This window comes from Scyliorhinus canicula, chromosome 8 (genome assembly GCF_902713615.1).
Source record: "Scyliorhinus canicula chromosome 8, sScyCan1.1, whole genome shotgun sequence".
In the NCBI taxonomy this organism is placed as follows: Eukaryota; Metazoa; Chordata; class Chondrichthyes; order Carcharhiniformes; family Scyliorhinidae; genus Scyliorhinus; species Scyliorhinus canicula.
This window is the reverse complement of record NC_052153.1, coordinates 2,059,687-2,076,568: the sequence shown is the minus strand read 5'-3', so window position 1 is coordinate 2,076,568 and position 16,882 is coordinate 2,059,687. Positions and strand designations below refer to the sequence as shown.

Here is a 16,882-nt window from a genome sequence, read left to right as displayed (position 1 = left end):
CGCTCTCCTGTCAGGAGATCAACAGGGCCACCTTTTCAAAAAGGTCCTGTCAAAATTATCGGTGGCCCATTTTACTCCTTGACACATTTCTGAAAAAAAAGTCAGGTTTGTAACTCCTTTTAGCAAAGCAATTTTCAAACAAGTAAAAATTGGAGAGCTGCTTGGTACAAAAATAAGCTATTAAAATTAGTCCAACTTCCAGGCTCTTTCTCTTTCGCTCTGCAAATCTTTCCCTTCTAATAAGTTTAGACTGAAAAGAGATTTTTTTTCTTCCAACACAGACACTATGGGTCAATGGCCTCCTTCTGTGCAGTAAATCTTCCTGTGCTCCTAGCTGTCCAATCCTTTTTGGAAGTTATTATGGAGTCTGCCTCTTTCCCCCTCTCAGATCACACACTCACTGCAAGAACAAATCTCAGCATAATTAATTTATGGGACGTGGGCATCATTGGCTAGACCAGCATTCATTGCCCAACCCTAATTGTCCTCGAGAATGAGCTGCCTTCTTGAACCGCTGCAGTCCATGTGGTGTAGGTACACCCACTGTGCTGTTAGGGAGGGAGCTCCTGGATTATGATCCAGTGACGATGAAGAAATGGCGATTTGTGATGGTGTTTCCATCCATTTGCTATTCTTATCCTTCTAAATGGTAGAGAAATAGGTTTGAAAAATGTTGTTGAAGTAGCCTTGATGAGTTGCTGCAGCGCACATTGTAGATGGAACACATCACAGTCATGTTGCACTGATGGTGGAGGAAGTAAATGCTTAAAATGGTAGCAAGCTGCATTCTCTTGGATGGTGTAGAGTTTCTCGAGTGTTGCCAGAGCTTCATTCATCTCAGTAATTGGAATTCTGCCTGGTGGAAAGACTTTGAGGAGTCAGGTGGCAAGTCTCGCCATTAAATACCCAGCTGCTCTTGTAGCTGGGTCTAAATAAGCTTCTCGCGATTGGTAACCCTCAGGATATCGATGTAATGCCAATGAATGCCAAAGGGAGATGTTTAGATTCTCTCTTGTTGGATACGGTCATTGCCTGGCACTTGTGTGGCACAAATGTTACTCATCAACCCAATTCCTAATGTTGTCCAGGTCTTGTTGCATTTTGGGCATGGATCACTTCAGTATCTGAGGAGTAGCGAATGGTGCTGAACATCGTCAGCAAACGGCCGTACCTCTGACTCTGATGGAAGGGAGGTCATTGATGAAACAGCTGAAGATGATTGGACCCAGGACATGACCCTGAGGAACTTTTACAGCGATGTCCCTGGACTGAGATGATTTACCTCCAACAATCAGCGGAGAGCTTCCCCCCTCATTACCCCATGAGGGCCTCTTGGCATCACGGCACCATTTGTGCAGAGTCAAAGGCAGTCATTCTCACCTCAAGTTCAGCTCTTTTAGTCATGTTTCAAGCAAGACTGTAATGATGTCAGGAGCTGAATGGCCTGGCAGAACCTAACATATGCATCAGTGAGGAGATTATTTCTTTGTAAGTGCCACTTGTTAAGAACAAAGAACAAAGAAAATTACAGCACAGGAACAGGCCCTTCGGCCCTCCCAGTCTGCGCCGATCCAGATCCTTTATCTAAACCTGTCGCCTATTTTCCAAGGATCTACTTCCCTCTGTTCCCCGCCCGTTCATATATCTGTCCAGATGCATCTTAAATGATGCTATCGTGCCCGCCTCTACCACCTCCGCTGGTAAAGCGTTCCAGGCACCCACCACCCTCTGCGTAAAAAACTTTCCACGCACATCTCCCTTAAACCTTCCCCCTCTAACCTTGAAATCGTGACCCCTTGTAATTGACACCCCCACTCTTGGGAAAAGCTTGTTGCTATCCACCCTGTCCATACTTCTCATAATTTTGTAGACATCAAGCAGGTCCCCCCTCAATCTCCGTCTTTCCAACGAAAACAATCCTAATCTATTCAACCTTTCTTCATAGCTAGCACCCTCCATACCAGGCAACATCTTGGTGAACCTCCTCTGCACCCTTTCCAAAGCATCCACATCCTTCTGGTAATATGGCGACAAGAACTGCACGCAGTATTCCAAATGTGGCCGAACCAAAGTCCTATCCAACTAGAACATAGAACATTACAGCGCAGTACAGGCCCTTCGGCCCACGATGTTGCGCTGTCCTGTGAAACCCCTCTAAAGTCCCTCTACACTATTCCCTTATCGTCCATATGCCTATCCAATGACCATTTGAATGTGTTTAGTGTTGGTGAGTCCACTACTGCTGCAGGCAGGGCATTCCACGCCCTTACTACTCTCTGAGTAAAGAACCTACCTCTGACATCTATCCTATATCTATCTCCCCTCAATTTAAAGCTATGTCCCCTCGTGCTGGACATCACCATCCGAGGAAAAAGGTTCTCACTGTCCACCCTATCTAATCCTCTGATCATCTTGTATGCCTCAATTAAGTCACCTCTTAACCTTCTTCTCTCTAACGAAAACAGCCTCAAGTCCTTCAGCCTTTCCTCATATGATCTTCCCTCCATACCAGGCAACATTCTTGTAAATCTCCTGTGTACCCTTTCCAATGCTTCCACATCCTTCCTATAATGTGGCGACCAGAACTGCATGCAATACTCCAAATGCGGCCGCACCAGAGTTTTGTACAACTGCAACATGACCTCATGGCTCCAAAACTCAATTCCTCTACCAATAAAAGCTAACACACCGTACGCCTTCTTAACAATCCTCTGAACCTGGGTGGCAACTTTCAGGGATCTATGGACATGGACACCGAGATCTCTCTGCTCGTCCACACTACCAAGAATCTTACCATTAGCCCAGTACTCTGCCTTTCTGTAATTCTATCCAAAATGAATCACCTCACACTTTTCTGCATTAAACTCCATTTGCCACCTGTCAGCCCAGCTCTGCAGCTTATCTATGTCCCTCTGTAACTTGTAACATCCTTCTGCACTGTCCACAACTCCACCGACTTTAGTGTCATCTGCAAATTTACTCACCCATCCTTCTACGCCCTCCTCCAGGTCATTTATAAAAAAGACAAACAGCAACGGCCCCAAAACAGATCCTTGTGGCACACCACTAGTAACTGGACTCCAGTCAGAGCATTTCCCATCAACCACCACTCTTTGTCTTCTATCAGCTAGCCAATTTCTGATCCAAACTGCTAAATCACCCTGAATCCCATGCCTCTGTATTTTCTGCAATAGCCTACCATGGGGAACATTATCAAACGCTTTACTGAAATCCATATACACCACATCAACTGCTTTACCCTCATCCACCTGTTTGGTCACCTTCTCGAAGAACTCAATGAGGTTTGTGAGGCACGACCTACCCTCCACAAAACCATGTTGACTATCTCTAATCAAATTATTCCTTTCCAGATGATTATACATCCTATCTCTTATAAACCTTTCCAAGACTTTTCTCACAACAGAAGTAAGGCTCACTGGCCTGTAGTTACCGGGGTTATCTCTACTCCCCTTCTTGTACAAGGGGACAACATTTGCTATCCTCCAGTCCTCTGGCACTATTCCTGCAGACAAAGTTGACTTAAAGATCAAAGCCAAAGGCTCAGCAATCTCCTCCCTAGCTTCCCAGAGAATCCTAGGATAAATCCCATCTGGCCCAGGGGACTTATCTATTTTCACACTTTCCAGAATCGCTAACACCTCCTCCTTATGAACCTCAAGCCTTTCTAGTCTAGTAGCCTGTATCTCAGTATTCTCCTCGACAACTTTGTCTTTTTCCTGTGTGAATACTGACGAAAAATACTCATTTAGTACCTCTCCTATCTCCTCGGACTCTACGCACAACTTCCCACTGCTGTCCTTGACTGGCCCTACTCTTACCTTAGTCATTCTTTTATTCCTGACATACCTATAGAAAGCTTTAGGGTTATCCTTGATCCTACCTGCCAAAGACTTCTCATGTCCTCGCTTGGCTCTTCTTAGCTCTCTCTTTAGAGCCTTCCTAGCTAACTTCCTAGCTAACTGTAACATGAACTGCCAACTCTTGTACTCAATACCCCTTCCGATGAAGGCAGGCATGCTGTATGCCTTCTTGACCACTCTATCAACCTGCGTTGCCACCTTCAGGGTACAATGGACCTGAACTCCCAGATCTCTCTGCACATCAATTTTCCCCAAGACCCTTCCATTGACCATATAGTCCGCTCTTGAATTTGATCTTCCAAAATGCATCACTTCGCATTTGTCTGGATTAAACTCCATCTGCCATTTCTCTGCCCAACTCTCCAATCTATCTATATTTTGCTGTATTCTCTGACAGTCCCCCTCGCTATCTGCAACTCCACCAATCTTAGTATCATCTGCAAACTTGCTAATCAGGCCACCTATACCTTCCTCCAGGTCATTTATGTAGATCACAAACAACAGTGGTCCGAGCACGGATCCCTGTGGAACACCACTAGTCACCTTTCTCCATTTTGAGACACTCCCTTCCACCACTACTCTCGGTCTCCTGTTGCCTAGCCAGTTCTTTATCCATCTAGCTAGTACACCCTGAACCCCATACAACTTCACTTTTTCTATCAACCTGCCATGGGAAACCTTATCAAACGCCTTACTAAAGTCCATGTATATGACATCTACAGCCCTTCCCTCATCAATTAACTTTGTCACTTCCTCAAAGAATTCTATTAGGTTTGTAAGGTTTATTAAGGTGTCGACAACACCTTCCATCACTTTACTGATGATTGAGAGTAGACTGGTGGATTAGTAATTGGCTGGATTGGATTTGTCCTGCTTTTTGTGTACAGGACAGATCTGGGCAATTGTCCACTTTGCCGGGTAGATGCCAGTGTTGTAGCTGTATTGGAACAGCTTGGCTAGGGGTGCGGCAAGTTCGGGAGCACAAGTCTTTCATACTATTGCCGGAATATTTTCAGCCTTTGCCTTTGCAGTATCCAGGGCCTTCAGCCGTTTCTTGATATCACGTGGAGTGAATCGAATTGGTTGAAGACTGGGGACCTTTGGATGTGACCTAGATGGATCATCCACTCGGCACTTCTGGCTGAAGATTGTTGCAAATGGTTAAGCCTTAGACATTTGCACATATGTGCTGGGCTCCTTGACCATTAAGGACGGGATATCTGTGGAGCCTCTTCCTCTAGTGAGTTGCTGAATTGTCCACCACCATTCATGACTGGTTGTGGTAGGACTGCAGAACTTAGATCTGATCCATTAATTGTGATATCATTTAGCTCGGTTTATCGCGTTCAGCTTCCCCTGTTCAGCATGCAAGTAATCTGGTGCTGTAGTTTCAGCAGATTGGCAGGTCACTATTAGGTACATGATGTTGCCTCTGTTATGCTCTTCTGCAGTCCTCATTGAACAAGGGTTGACTCCCTCGCTTGATGGTAATAGTAGAGTTTGATTGGCCAGTTACCTTAAATCTGTGTCCTCTGGTTATCAAACTATCGATATTTAAAAGAGGATGGATAAATAGCAAAATAAGGGAGAAAATGGAAAAGATGTAAATTGAAAAATCCAGTTTTTGATCAAATGAATTTGATGTGCAGCAGAGTGTGAAGAGGCTCACCTGAATACTTGGCAAATATTGGGTTGGGGGTGGAATAATGGCTCCAAATCGGCAACCAGGCATCGCAAGAATAGCACAGCGGGATCAAAAATATTCTTCAAGCCTTATTATCAAGTATGTGACAAAGCAAGCATCAAGAACAGTTTGGTGAGCCTCTGGGATTTGCTCTATTTTAGATCCGATCCCATTCATTCAACTCCAGTGAGAAAATTCTGCATAATGGTCAACCAACAAAAATCCACCATGATCACGTACTTGCATATCTCAAACTATTGAATCCTGACCCGCTTGTGCCTCAAGAAAACATTCCTCCTCTGCCCCAGAGAACCAAAACCATTGCAGCCCAAAGTGGCCTTGATCAACTGAGTCTATCCTAACCCAATCATTTCCAACCCGCCAGGAATGTATCCATTTTCTCTTGGGATTAGTTTGGACCTGGTGTGCTTTCACTGGGAGCTTGCTCTGCAATTATCCACACAATCCAAATGGAATATCCACATCAGCAATGTCTTTTAAAGAGTTAGATTTTAAAAGGTTTTTTTCCCCTAGACAAGAGGAAGTTGAGGAGGGGATCCGATTCACTATTTATAATTATGAAAGAATTAAGTAGGTCACATTTGGAGAAGGAGATCCCAGTCGTGGTGAGAAAGAATAAATACCAGGGGTCATATATATTAGATCGACACTAAGAAATCCAATGGGGAATTCAGGAGAAACCTCTTTAGGCAAATAATGTGCACAGTGACACCGCGGGTTGCTTGTAATATCAGTGTAGTTAGAGGGAAGCTAGTTTGTTGGAGTGATAGAAGATATAAAGTTCGGCACAACATCATGGGCCGAAGGGCCTGTTCTGTGCTGTATTTTTCTATGTTCTATCTATGTTCTATATACTGGTGGAGTGAGATGAAGAGGGGTGGGAGGAGACTAACATGGAGAGTGTTTTCAAATCCCTCCATTGACTCACCCCTCCCCATCTCTGCGAGGCCCCCCAGCCTCACAACCCTCCAGGATCTCTGCATTCCTCTCATTTTCGCCTTGTCACCTCACCCAACTTTAATCGCTCCACCATTGGTGGCTGTACCTTTGGCAACCTGGAACCTAGGTTTGGAAATTCTCCCCCTAAATCCCTTAGCCCTTTCTTCGAAGACGCTCTTCAATACCTTCCTCTTTGAGCAAGCTTTTAGTCGCCTGTCCCTGATATCTCAGGTGAGACCCGGTGTCAAATTGATCATGCCCTTTGGGTCATTAAGAGTTAGGTAAATATAGGTATTATTTTTTGGAAACACTATCCTGAACAAGTTGGGTCAACAATCGTTTTCTGAAGTGTAAATTCTATGTAATTCCGCGTAATTATACCAGTAGTCAAAATATTTGGTGGAAATGGTTGATGTCACTCACCATGTGCCACCCAGCCATGTTTACACTGGTCACAGGTCCGTAAGCTGATCTTTCCTGGCTGGAAGCATTCACACGTACAGTTTACCAATGTGCAACGAATGGCCTAGGAGGGAAAGAAAGAGGCAGGTGTCAGGCGAGCCGCAATCGTTTTCCAAGATCACTCTTCATCGAATCAATAATGCCCGCAATGTGTTCGAGTTTTGCGATCTTTTGATCCTAAGAGGGTATAAAGTAATGTTAGAAAGATCTTCATCAGAGAATCTTTTCACGAAAAACATCGTTCCATAAGGGCTTCCTCCCTCAGTCTGTCCACCATGAGGAACATGACAGCTCCAATGGGAAATCACACCATGAGAATTTTAAACACGCCATCTTAGTCAGAGAGAATGGAATTAATTTATAATTGAGGCCCAAGGTATGGTGATGCTGGTGCAAGGTGAACCATAAAACCTTTTCATAAAAGCACAAGTAATAGGATCAGGAGTGGGCCACTCGGCCCCTCGACCCTACTCTACCATTCAATACGATCATTGTTAAACTTTTACTTCAGCTCAATCTAGCTATTGAATGTACTCATCAACTTAGCATCCACAACCCTCTGGGGCACAGAATCCTAAAGATCACAACCGTCTGAGTGAAGAAATTCCTCATCACCTCAGTACTAAACAGCTGACCCAATATCCTGGGACAATGACAAAGAGTTCTCAACATTCCAACCAGAGGAATCAACTTCACAACATCTACCCTTTCAACCCTCGCAGAATTTTACCTTTTTCCAATTAGATCACCTGTCGTCCTACCAACCTCAGAGAATATAGGCCCATTCCACTCCCTTTCTCCTCACAGGGCATCACTCCCATCCCAAGAATCAATCAAATGAACCTTGGTCCCACTCCGCCTGCCAAAAATATATCCCTCCTTCAGTTATGGAGGTCAAAACTGTTCACAATATTCCAGGTGTGGCCTCACCAAGGCCCTGTACAATTGCAGCAAGACATCCCTGCTCCTGTACTCTAATCCTCTCGATATGAAGGTCAGCGTACCATTTGCCTTCTTTACCGCCTGCTGCACCTGCATGCTTACCTTCAGCGACTGGTGCACAAGGACACCCAGGTCTCGTTGCACGTTCCCCTCTCCTAACTTATGGCCATTCAGATAATAGTCTGCCTTCTAGTTTTTGCTGCCAAAGTGGATAACCTTGCATTTCTCCAAATTAAACTGCATCATTTGCCCACTCAACTTGTCCAAATCACACTGAAGGATCTTTCATCCTCCTCAAAGCTCACCCGCCCACCCAGTTTTGTGTTATCTGCAAATATGGAGATATTAAATTTTTGTCCCTCATCTCAATCGTTAATACACCACTAGTCACTGCTTTTTTGAAAAACACCCGTTAATTCCTACTCTGTTTCCTGTCTGCCAACCAGTTTTCTATCCATCTCAATACACTACCCCTAATCCCATGCGCTTTAATTTTACACGCTAATTTTTTATGCGGTACTGTCAGAAGCCGTCTGAAAGTCCAAATAAACCACATCCACTGGCTCCCCCTCATCAACTCTACGAGTTACCGATAAAGATTAATACACCATTTGCTTTCCTAATTGCATGTTAGGTCTGCATGTTAACTTCCTGTGATTCAGATCTCATTGATTCCCAACATTTACTAGTTTCAGATATGTTATCATAGAATTTACAATGCAGAAGGAGGCCATTTGGCCCATCGAGTCTGTACCGGCCCTTGGAAAGAGCACTCCATTTAAGTCCACCCCATTTCCATAACCCAGTAACCCTACCTAAACTTCTTAGACACTAAGGGCAATTTATGATGGCCAATCCACCTAACCTGCACATTCTTGGACTGTGGGAGGAAACCGGAGCACCCGGAGGAAACCCACGCAGACACAGGGAGAACGTGCAGAGTCCGCACAGACAGTGAACCAAGCCGGGAATCAAACCTGGAACCCTGGTGCTGTGAAGCAACAGTTCTAACCATTGTGCTGCCCTTGTTAATTGTGCTTATCCTCCCAAAATAAATAGGAGTTTAAGAGCTAGGAGCCAAGGTAGGCTATTTCTCCTCTCGAGACTTCTGTGTGTTCCAATAAGATCATGACTTCGCACTTCCTCCATTATATTCCAGTCATTTTCTTGGCCAATTACTGAACCTGTCAATATCATTTTGTGCCCTGCTCACAGTTTACTTTCCCACCTGGCTTCGTATCATCTTCAAACTTGGATACATTTTACGTTCGGTCCCCTCACCAAAGGCATTCACATAGACTGGAAACAGTTGAACCCCATCACCAGGCATTGTGACACTCCAGTAGTTACAGCTCACCAACCCAAGAATGATCCGTTTATTCCTACTTTACTACATCAGGGTGTAACCCTGCAACGTTTCTTTAACATTCAGCTGCATGGTTGTTGGTAGACTCTGCAAGATGCTACGACTGACTGAAAGAAAACAGGAGAAACACAGAACTGTAGACCCCACAGGATTAGGAGTTACGGCTCCTGTTCCTGATCCTGTGGGTAATACAGCGCAGTAACAAATGTGTCAAACACATTTCAGCGCTTGAACAACGAGAACACTCAGGACGTGAATGGGTTGGTTTCTGGATGAAGTCTGGCAGGTTGAACTGTGTAAGACTGTGTTTTTCTGTATCTCGCCCTGTGTAATATAGTCCATTAAACAGAGTACTGCAGCGTTGTACATGTCAGCTCCAGGCAAAACCTAACATAGTCCATGATGAGTCGATTTTTCCAACTGTCCACTTCCTTCATGCCACCTAATCTGTCTAAAGTGGTCTTCATTAGCACCTAATAAGGAAGTAAAACCATCCTCAGACTGCAGTGTCCAGTGCAAAGGGATGTGAAAATGTCAAATCAATAAGCTCCCAAAATCCAGACTTTACACCAGGGTTTCAAAATTATTTAAAACCTTAACTGATCAATGCACCAAATATAAGGGCAAAGTTTCTAACCGCAGGTCAAAATGTTATGGCGGCACGGTAGCACAGTGGTTAGCACTGTTGCTTCACAATTCCAGGGCCCCGGGTTCAATTCCAGGCTTGGGTCATTGTCTGTGCGGAGTCTGCACGTTCTCCCCGTGTCTGCGTGGGTTTCCTCCGGGTGCTCCGGTTTCCTCCCACAAGTCCTGAAAGCTGTGCTGTTACGTAATTTAGACATTCTGAATTATCCCTCTGTGTACCCAAACAGACACCGGAATGTGGCAACTAGGGGATTTTCACAGTAACTTCATTGCAGTGTTAATGTAAGCTTCCTTGCGATAATAAAGATTATTATAAAAGCTGATCATTAAGATTAATAAATTTCAGTAAAGGCATTAATGGAAATCTTGGGTTATTGAAGACATTTCCAATATCATTCCAATTTTGGGAAACTTACATTTTACACCAACCTTTAAGAGGTCATGCTGATGAGTTGAGATAAAGTGTGATTGGATGTGACCTCTGTGCAGCATACATACTGATGTGGAGATGCCAGCGTTGGACTGAGGTGAGCACAGTAAGAAGTCTTATAACACCAGGTTAAACCTGTTGGACTTTAACCTGGTGTTTTCAAGGGCAGCACGGTGGCCTAGTGGTAGCACAACCGCCTCACGGCGCTGAGGTCCCAGGTTCGATCCCGACTCTGGGTCACTGTCCGTGTGGAGTTTGCACATTCTCCCCGTGTCTGCGTGGGTTTCGCCCCCACAACCCAAAAATGTGCAGAGTAGGTGGATTGGCCACACTAAATTGCCCCTTAATTGGAAAAAATAATTGGGTAATCTAAATTAAAAAAAAAAAAAAAACCTGGTGTTTTCAGACTTTTTACTGCGCAGCATAGACACTAGCACAGAGCAGTTGGGCTGAATGGCCTGTTTCTGTACTGTGTATACGATGTAACTCTGCACCAGTTCCCAATGTTGCCCAACCCAGCATCCAGTTGGTACAATGGCCTAGGAAACGCCAGCGAGATGTGGAGGTACCAAATCCAATCATACTTCACAAGATCCATTGCTGAAGGATGTCAAACAATCATCACTTTCACAAAGTGGCAGTGGGACAACACACTGAAATCAGCTGTATGTTTCCAGAAATGTGGAAACACCCAGTTTCCTCGGCTGTTCATGTGAAAGTCTCAATCTCCAGCAGCTAAAAGCTCTTAACTAAGATATTGTTGCGTTTTATCCATGGTTCCATCCATCTGTTAGTTAGGTGCACTTTGCATTTCTCAGTTGAAGCTCCTGTTTGGAGCTCTCCTCTAACAGCAGAAACCTCATTAATCAGGAGGGGGAGCACATGTTACCTTTTTAGACATAGACATAGAATCCCTACAGTGCAGAAGGCCATTCAGCCCATCGAGTCCGCATCGACTTTCCGAAAGAGCATCCTGACTCGGCCCAAATCCTGCCCTATCCCCACAACCCCACCCAGGGGCAAATTATCATGACTAATCCACCTAACCGGAACATCTTTGGACTGTGGGAGGAAACCTACACAGACACGGGGACAACGTGCAAACTCCACAGTCACCAAGGCCGATAATGGACCCGGGCCCTTGACGCTGTGAGACAGCAGTGCTAACCACTGTGTTTCAGAATTGCACTTGATCATGGAGGAGTCCAGAGATTATTGTGTCACTGCTGGAGGACCTTGCTTAACAAAAGGGGTAGAAAGAAAATGATACCTATTATCCAAAAAATAAACAATGACAATTGAATTCTCATGGAGATGGCTTATCGATTGAAATTATTTGAAGCCACTCTCTCTCGGGTATAGATAATTATAATATCACCCTCTGGTGTACTAGCTGAGTAATTACAGCTACCTGTCCCCTGGTATGTGCAGTATGGAACACCAATGACTAAGAAATGTATGCAGTAATTAAACCCGCAAAAATTCTGCTAAATAGTTTATCGAAATAAATAGCATACAGTCCCCAGCTTTCCAGACTGATTTAAGGAACGAGAGGGTGAAAGGTGATTCGCACACTCACTTCATGCTGTTGAGCTCGGGGATTACAGTCGAGGAGTAACCTGGTCAGTCTCTGGCTAGTCTTTGTTGGTAGATGTCCAGTGACGAGAGTAGTGGCCCGGCATCTAAATGTGCACAGCATTTATTCCTTCCCATTCTCCTGACTCCAATCGGGACACAAGCAGAGAAGATCACCAATCAACTGCGGGAGCTGATTATACTGTTACAGCTGGGATGGGAGGGTGGGGGGGCGCACTGGGGAATCATTAAATAGAAATGGAGAGCGAATAGTCAAGGTCTTCCCACTGCAAAAACATATTGCTTTCCTGGTGTAAGAATGCCACTTTTTGAGTTAGTTTACTGATCAGCAAGAATTGCGGAAATAATTCAGCGAGTTGTTATAATCTGAAAGTGAGGTGGAATACAATTCAATTATAACTTTCAAAAGGGGATTTGATAAATACTTGAAAAGAAAAAAAAACTTAAGAGCAATGGGGAAAGGACGGGGGAAATGGGAAAATTGAAAACTCTCACAGCAGGCACTAAAACGCTGTGCTCGTGAAGATTCTCTGCTTCTTGCTTTTTGGGAAGCATCAGAGTGCAGACAATGCATCTCTCCTTCACTGTCAACACTCATTGATGAGAAATGTTTTGCTAATAATCAAGATCACTCTGAGTAGGTTTGGCCACTTATCAGCCAATTTGCAATGAATTAGCTGACTGTAGGAATGAATATCTATGGATTTTATGAGGGGTGATGTTAAAGATATTTCATTGGAATCTACCAGCTCCTTAAATCAAAACTGTCGACATTATTGATGAAAACACCAGAAAATAGTTTCCAGCTTTCTGCAGCCAACGTTCCCAGAGCACACAGAACATTCAACCTCAAATCTATTCACACACAATTTGAAAATAAATCTCTCCGTATCATCTGAAATGCTTCAACTCACTGAATATTTTCAGCACAATACATTTTTGCTTTGGAATCAACGCCTTTTCTTTTCTGGTTACATGAGCATTTTTTTGCTCAGATCATTGCGTCCTGCTTTATATCCCCGTGCTCTGATTACTATTCAATCATATCTGTAGCTAATAATACTTTTATACATAACTGCACTTGCACATTCTCTGTGGTATTGGCAAGTCAGCCTGCCTGTCAGGTTCCATCCTCCCAAAGTTTTCAATAGCACGCTGGCATGCCACTTAGATGTTGTTTCACAGTTAAATTATACTGTGGGGGATGTTATGTTCTGTGTTGTGACCATGGTAAAGATGAACATCTAGTTCTTTGACTAGTAATATAGTTTATTGACAAATGATCACGTGGCAAGATAACTAACAAACTATAATATAGATGGTAATGAATAATGGAATTCTCCTGGAGCTACTTCTAATGCGACTGTCCTCTAGTAAGGCTTAATACCATCTGCCGGTTCTGTGGAAACACATGGTGGATCTCTATCCCCTCCTGCTGATCGGAGGTCATATGTCTAACTATATGCATTACTATGCACATACATACACATACACATGCGGGTGAGCACGATGGTTAGAACTGTTGCTTCACAGCTCCAGGGTCCCAGTTTCGATTCCCGGCTTGGGTCACTGTCTGTGCAGAGTCTGAGCATTCTCCCCGTGTCTGTGTGGGTTTTCTCCGGGTGCTCCGGTTTCCTCCCACAGTTCAAAGATGTGCAGGTTAGGTGCATTGGCTATGTTAAATTGCCCTTAATGTCCAAAAAATGTAAGGTGGGGTTACTGGGCTACGAGGATATGGTGGATGTGTGGGTTTAAGGGGAGTGCTCTTTCCGAGGGCCAGTATAGACTCGATGGGCCAAATGGCCTCCTTCTGCACTGTAAATTCTATGATTCTACGATATCACCACAGGGAGGTGGTGTGCAGACGGGGCGAAGGGAGTAGAAAGGAGGAGGTTGGGGGAGGGGTGCAGGACTGGGCAGGAGAGGGGGGTGTAAAGGGGCACAGAGAGGGTGCAGAGGTGGCACATTCACAACAGCCACCTTGTTGACATGAAATATTCAATGGCCGGAATTTTCCAGCCATTCCCACAGGCGGGATCTCAGCAACCCCCTGCTGTGGGTGTCTCAGCGAAAGGAGGCGGATAGAATGGGAAACCCCATCGGCAGGGGCGAGATCGTCGCTGGCCCAATGGGGGGGGCTGCACCTGCTGCTGCAAAACAGGGCGTGGGAGCGGGCGGAAAATCCCGCCCAATAACGGGATAGCTTTCTGGGATCACAAATGAAATCGGATGCAAAATGGGCCAAAATCACATGCAACATATTTTAATTTGTTTTGCAAAGTAGCTAACTGCTATTTTATTCCATGATATACAAAAAAAGAGGTCATGGGTTTTTTAGTAATAATTTAACAAGGGCGGCACGGTGGCGCAGTGGGTTAGCCCTGGTGCGTCACGACGCCGAGGTCACAGGTTCGATCCCGGCTCTGGGTCACTGTCCGTGTGGAGTTTGCACATTCTCCCCGTGTTTGCGTGGGTTTCGCCCCCACAACCCAAAAACGTGCAGGGATTGGCCACGTTAAATTGCCCCTTAATTGGAAAAAATGAATTGGGTACTCTAAATTTATATTTATTTAAGAAGTAATAATTTAGCTGCTTGCACCATGGAGTCAGGACTGGGAGACGATTCACTCAGTGACATGAGCAGTTTAAATTGAAACCGCCACCATGCTGTATTAGACATTTTCCCATCTGCCAAGTGGCTGCTGGACAGTTTAGAATCAGTGTACAGCCAGCCATACAACCAGCAATGAAGAGAGAATTGAAAGGAATTCAGAACATCAGAATGAACAGCCTCTCTTTTAGATCCAGCACGGGGTTATCCAGCCTTGTTACACGATTTGCTCCTTCTGAAAATATTCTCCCCTCATAAACTTAAAGCTGGATCTTAAATGGAAGAACACTTCCAAATCCCATTTGGCAACTTGTTCCCAAAACTTTTATCACAACTTGTAAGGGACGATTTTGTATTTTACTGACAGCCAAAAATGTCCAGATATCCATACTGGATATTGTAGAATAAAGAATGGAAGATGAAATAAAATCACGCCTATATTTAATTCCTCACACAGAAGCGACAAAGACAGGAGCAGAAATCAGCAGATGTAACTGGCACACAGTGCGTTTGTGCATTCACTGTTAATAGTATTTCAAAGCAGGGTTCTCTGTACAGTGCCTGGATGCTTATGGATTGACAAAAAAAGCACTGTATAAATACACGGATAAATCAATAATACATTAAGACGAAATCATTTACTGTAATTGGGAGGTGAGTGGCCAAGCTTTTTAATAGCGGAGGAAAGTACTAAAAAAAATTTAATAGCTCATTAAAACAATTATTGCCATCCTCTGAAGATTTCTCTTACACATAAAAAGACACATCGTGAGACTGTAAGGCAGATTCACAAAAATTATCAGCAGGACATAATTAAAAATCCGCTTCTGAATATTGCACTGCGCTGGTCTGTACTGAATGCTAACTGCAGGTTCTACACTGGAACACTCCTTGTATTAACAAGGATCAGCCTCGGAATAATCCTTGCGTAACCAAGCCAGCCCCACATCTGAATTCCGTCCCTCCTCACAACTTTACAAGTTCGAACATTTAACATCTGCACACATTACTTTCCAGAGCTACCCAGCTTGTAGTGGAATTAGAAAAATGGACACAACCAGTTAGTAACATCTAATGAACACCACCCCCCCCCCCCCCCCCGCGCCGTTTTATTTTATCCTCATTTAGTTAAAGTCACAATTCACAGCATGGGGGGGAATAAGTGCACACACATCCTGACGGACGCACACAGACACACAACTGCACAGACACATACACATAGAGACACTCCCTGACACTCAGACACACACGCTGAGTCACAGGCAGGCTTGCACACACCAATTCATACAGACACTATCTATTATACACTCTCTCTCTCACCAGTTCTCTCTCTCTCTCACACACTCTCACCCAGTTCTCTCTCACATACATACACACATTCTCGCGCTCTCTCTCCACTCTCTCACACACACTCTCTCTCTCTCTCCACTCACACACTGAAAAATATGAATGATCAAAACTGTTCTTACTTGTGTGTCACCCATCAGCCTTTTTGAACTGCATTACAAGCAGCCCAGCCACCCTGTTTACAAGTATTCCAAGCCCTTCACTGTTGTTAGCAATCACTTTGGTTAAGGGTGACAAATTTCTTTCTTGGTAAATCAAAAACAAAAGTGTCAAGGTGGCAGTGAAGTGCAGGCTCAGTATGTCCTCACGGCAATGAGGTTTCAGCAGTGGTTGGAGCAGGCAGCTTTCACACAGCAGTGTGTGTGTGTGTGTGTTAGTGTGGAACATGCACCCACCTGTCCCAGGCAGAACGTTCTCGCTGGCTTCAAACCCAGGGTAAATACAAATAAAAACATTAGGGGGTGTAAGGCAAATTATAGCTTCCAGTTGTGCAATAAAATATTTCAATGATCATTAATCTTTCCTGCCTCATAAATAGAAAAGGAGGAAGTCTGCAGGAATCTGCAACTGACTATGACAAGAGTCTCACTTTTTGTAATGAAAGTCAGTCAGAGGAACTGAGCAGCTTTTTGATGTGGGTTATTTTTTTTTAAACAGAGAATTAGTCAACAATTTCCACACATTGGCTGCAGTGGGACGTGTACAGCACATTCACACATTCACAGCAATCTCATTCACTCACAACAAACGGTCAATAAAACACCAAGACAGATCTAACAGGCACGGGGACTCTGGTTACAAAAGGTAAACACAATTTACCCAGAAAACGCGAGTGTTAAATAAAACACCTGGCAACTGTGAGAAAAATAATCTGCTCAGGAGGTGGTGACTAACTGATCGTTAAATATGTCACAATGGAAACCCACCGTCCCTTCAATTAAATATCGAATCGAAAGGT

The 16,882-nt window shown here is 44.2% G+C and overlaps 1 protein-coding gene across 13 annotated transcripts in view; it reads right to left on the bottom strand.

Moving 5' to 3' along the window:
* bnc2 (basonuclin 2) overlaps nt 1–16,882 on the bottom strand; it is a 604,271-nt gene that overhangs the window by 198,646 nt on the left and 388,743 nt on the right. For 12 of the 13 annotated variants that reach the window (XM_038804002.1, XM_038804009.1, XM_038804007.1 and 9 more), the window contains one exon: nt 6,949–7,051. In XM_038804002.1, coding sequence (XP_038659930.1) covers nt 6,949–7,051 — 103 coding nt within the window. Of the gene's footprint in view, nt 1–6,948; nt 7,052–16,046; nt 16,217–16,882 lie in introns of those variants that run through there. The other variant, XM_038804004.1, reaches the window with a different exon arrangement.